The sequence below is a fragment of the Megalobrama amblycephala genome, linkage group LG14 (assembly GCF_018812025.1).
Source record: "Megalobrama amblycephala isolate DHTTF-2021 linkage group LG14, ASM1881202v1, whole genome shotgun sequence".
Classification (NCBI taxonomy): Eukaryota; Metazoa; Chordata; class Actinopteri; order Cypriniformes; family Xenocyprididae; genus Megalobrama; species Megalobrama amblycephala.
In genome coordinates this window covers 47,660,896-47,665,493 of record NC_063057.1, presented here as the reverse complement: position 1 = coordinate 47,665,493, position 4,598 = coordinate 47,660,896, and the positions used below count along the sequence as shown (strand labels likewise).

The window sequence follows — 4,598 nt, the reverse complement described above, 5'->3', positions numbered from 1 at the left end:
CAGACAGGTTCAATGGAGAGACAACTACACAATACACAAACAATACCGGACAACACAGAACTGAAAACACAGGGCTTAAATATACAGACAAACGAGGTGGGTGATTGAACACAGCTGGTGGTGATGATGAAGGTGATCAGTAGCTATGGAAACAAACTAGTGGCGGGAAATGGTACAACACAAGTGCAAAACAAGTTCAAAACAGAGTGCACATGTAACAGATATTTATCGCACACCCCTAGCTGTGATTGCTCTTTCCTATCGTCAATAAATAAATATCATTATATTTTCATTATCGTCTATACAACATCTCTCATCAGTCAAACCATTGTTATGCATATATAGTTTATCTAAAATCCTAATGTTGTATGACATGCACATGAATTCTTTATTAAGTACACATAATAATCCATCAATACTTAAAATTATGTTCACACTCAGACTAAAGTTGTTAAACTCTAGCTTCAGCTGATCTCTAACTTTGTTTACTTCAGTAAACACTTGAAACATGTATTTTATGAATATCTAATTTTATTTTGCGCACATGAATTGCTTTTTGTGAATGTATATATATTTATTTTTGCGCACATGAATTGTGTTTTGTGCATGTGAATTAGGTTTCATGCATGTTAAATTTGCTAAGCATGTGTGCATCGTGTTTTTTTGTGGGAATTATTAATGAGGCTAATCTGCTTCCATATCAAAGCACTTTGTTGAGCTTAGTGCAAAACATAGTACTTCTTTATGAACGTGGTCTCGTGAATAGAGCACAGTTCAGGTCGCTTTGTGTTCCAGTGCTGTTTAAAGTGTATACAGTTTCACACCTAAGATTTTTAAAATCTCTAATTGACTTGACATCAATGACATTAAACATCTCATATGGAGGAATCAGCACCTCTTGCTCATGAGGAAACTTAGAATATTTTGTCACATTTGCACCGTAACAAGTGTAGATCTCAAAACAAGATACATTTCCAAAAAACTTAGCTTTGTTAGGATTATAGGAGGAAGACGCAAATTGACCAAAACGAACTGTTGTGTTCTTTACACTCTCATTAAATTTAACTTTTGTATTACGATAAGTTAAAATACATTTATCTTGTGTTTCCTTTAGAATCTGTATTGCTTTTGTTAACAGAAAGTGAAGTGAATACCATTTGTATGTGTCGTTTGTGTAGTTTTGCTTACCGTAACGAGTGTCATTACTAAAAACACCATAGACTTTTCTGTCTGTGTACACGTAAATGGCGACTGAATGATTCCTTGTCATGTTATGTTCTGGCTTCGTAGAATTATTTTTACTATCAAAATCTTGCCAAGATTTTTTAAAATCAGATTCAGAGTTGTTGAGCTCCCTCTTCAGATATTCTGTCTCCACCAGGTGTGTCATGTCCCCTGTACAACCGTCATATTTATCATCAACAGAATTCAGTGCCATATCTAGTGGAAATATCTGTCCTTCAGAAGCAGCAGTTCTGTGATCCTGCAGCAACAGGAATCATAATGATCAATCATCAGTATTCATGTCTGTAAAATTCATACCAGAACACAAGCTCACCTGTCCTAGAGTAGCTAAAATGAGAAGAGCTTCAATGATCAGCAACATCTTGATTTAGTAAAATCCCCCAGATGATCTATATATAGTACAGATGCTGAAAGCCAAGAAAAACAACAGGGTTTTACTATGACTCCAGTAGGAATACATACATAGCGTAATCTTTGTTCACCAACTTTTGCAAAGTACACTCACTCACTCACTCACAGTCAGACGACAAAAACTCTTCAGATTTACATGTATGCATTTGGCAGACACTTTTATCCAAAGCGACTTACATTGCATTATACTATACATTTGTATCTGAGTATGTGCAATCCCTGGGATCGAACCCATGACCTTGGCATTGCTAGTGCCATGCTCTAACCCAGAGGTCTCCAAACTTGGTCCTGGAGGGCCACTGTCCTGCAGAGTTTAGCTCCAACCAGTAGCCTCCAACACACCTGCTTGAAAGTTTCTTGTATGCCTAGTGAGACCTTGATTAGCTGGTTCAGGTGTGTTTAATTGGGGTTGGAGCTAAACTCTGCAGGACAGTTTAAATTCGTCAACATGTTGATCAGTGTTTGCTTTAGTTGGACTCTTGACACTTGACGTTTGTTAAGTTGCTTCTTTTTCAGCAATCGCAGGTGTTTTCAGAAAACATTTATGCTTTGATAAAGCAGATCACATGTCTGTTTTATCGTTAAATGGCTGCATTAAAATGGTTTAAACAACTGCTTTTTCTGTAACTGTTAACTTAGGGAATTGAAGCATTATTGAAAAGTATTAAAAGTATCAGCTCATGTGATAAAGATTTGTAACACCATTGTTGTGTTTCAGATGCTGAATGTTGATGTCTGTGAGTGTATAAATAACACTGTCATTGTTAACGTTCTGTTTAAAACATGTTTTGTGTCATTTATACACAGACATCAACATTCGGCATATGAAACACAACAATAGTGACATGCTTCATGCTAGCATTCAAAACACATTATAGCTCCCAGCTTGCATTGCAACATGAAAAAATTATGCAGCCGAATTATTAAACCTCACCATTGTTGAGGTTTGTATGATGAGTTCTGATGTCTAAGTTTGTCTCAACATCTTAACTTTCAAATAGATTCTTACACAAATCACTACAGCATTACAAATGATCTTTATCACATCAGCTGAATTTAATACTTTTCAATAATGCTTCAGTTCTGTAAGTGAGCAATTACAGAAAAAGCAGTTGTTTAAATCACATTAACACTAGAACCGCCACTGGGTAAATTTTACCCGTAGCTGTTTTTCAAATGTACATAACAGGTCAAATTTACTGGCTATATAAATGCCTATATTTTTGCACTGTCATTTTCGCATCCCCTTATGTTTAAACACTGTACATTGCTAGGCAACACATTTCATTCACTGAATTAGCGGTTATTGGTTCATAAATAAAGTCACAATGAGTAAAATGGATACCAAAGAGGTAGAAGCCCTAAATGCCATGAGTGATGAGAGTCTGATGTTGGTAAGATCTGGGTCAGCTCAGCATCTGACAGCGATCCAGAGCCTCCAAGAAAAATTAGACTGAGTCTGTTCTTCAGGACAGGATTGCTAATAATTACAGAGAGTCAGCATCAATATACTTTGGATATAAATAATTAAGGTGAAGCTGCGCGCTTGAATTTGTCATTGCATAATACTGCATAATATGCAGTGTGGTGAATTGTTCATTATTGTCTATAGGCTATTTTAGTCATTTAAATGACATGGGTTATCTTAATATATGATTAATTATAATATTACACCACCCAAATATGTATTTATGTCCTTGTAATTCTCGTTGTCAGTGCAGACTTGTTTAGCTTGATCGTTATGAAAAGTCATTAGTGTAGCCTGCAAAAAAAAAAAAAAAAAACTCTTGAACATAATAATCATTCCATGACTCTAGACACTTCTTAGTGAAGACAGTGACATAATACAGTGAAATAATATGCCATTTAAAAACAGGTGTAATGTGAAATTTACCCACATGGCGGTTTTAGGTGTACAGCGATCCCTGGCGATTCTAGTGTTAAATTTGACCATTAAAACAGAAATGTTGATCTACTTTATCAATGCAGAAATGTTTCTGAAAACATCTGCAATTGCTGAAAAAGAAGCAACTTAACAAACGTCAACTGTCAAGAGTCCAACTAAAACAAACACTGATCACCATAGTGGTGACTTCAAACTAAACATTTTCAACCAAACATGTTTCAGGAACATCATACCTTTTAAAACACGTTCCTCTAATGTCCAGAAAACACACTTGTTTTACGTTCCCAGAACCAACACTGAATATTTAGAGGACGTTCAAAAAAATATTAGCTGGGGACTCACCCTGTTACACACTCCTCTAAATAAAATAAAGAAAAATCTGACAAACCTGAAGTGAATCTGGATTCCAAACAGCAATTGAAAGTTCTGTGCTGAATATCACATAAGATGTGCGTCCGATGACAGATGAAAGAACGCTGTGTTCTTTTGCTATATGGTACAGTGTGCAGTGGTCTTAAACACTTGCGACTCAAGATATCAGCCAATCAGAGGGTATCTGTAGGCAGCTGGTTTCCAGTAAATCACGTGACATTTAGGAGACTGCAGCATTCTCAATCTCTGTGTCTGCACTTTCAAATGATGGAAACTCTGTTGCACACAAGGGCTACATCCGAAAACTGGAAAATGCTGCCTTCGGGGGACACATTTCAAGGTAGTAAGGCATCAAGGCATGTCTGAAACCAATAATAGCTACACTTCCTGTCTCATGAAATGCCTTCATCAGATCAATTTTTGAAGGCAGCATAGATGTATCCTTCGCTGCCTTTGATATCCCACAATTCCATGCGTTCCATTCGTGACAGTTGAGAAGTATAAAGATGGTGTCTGAAAGTTGCATTTGCTGGTCAGTTTGTGTGTAAATGACTTTAAAGAGTTTATGGTGGTCTCACACTTAATTCTTCACTATATTTCTTATAGGAAACTTCTGCCTGAGTGCCTGCGTGAATGATTCAGCATAGACAGTTGGCTGTAGATC

General features: G+C 36.5%; 1 protein-coding gene across 1 annotated transcript; it reads right to left on the bottom strand.

The window, feature by feature from the left end:
- LOC125245900 (erythroblast NAD(P)(+)--arginine ADP-ribosyltransferase-like) lies at positions 1-4,039 on the bottom strand. The gene is made up of 3 exons (XM_048156724.1): positions 3,951-4,039; positions 1,559-1,652; positions 1-1,483 (listed from the first exon to the last, which is right to left on the bottom strand). The coding sequence occupies exons 2-3, from the start codon at positions 1,604-1,606 to the stop codon at positions 743-745; spliced, it is 789 nt and encodes a 262-aa protein (XP_048012681.1). The 5' UTR covers positions 1,607-1,652; positions 3,951-4,039; the 3' UTR covers positions 1-742.
- Positions 4,040-4,598: the final 559 nt, after the last annotated feature.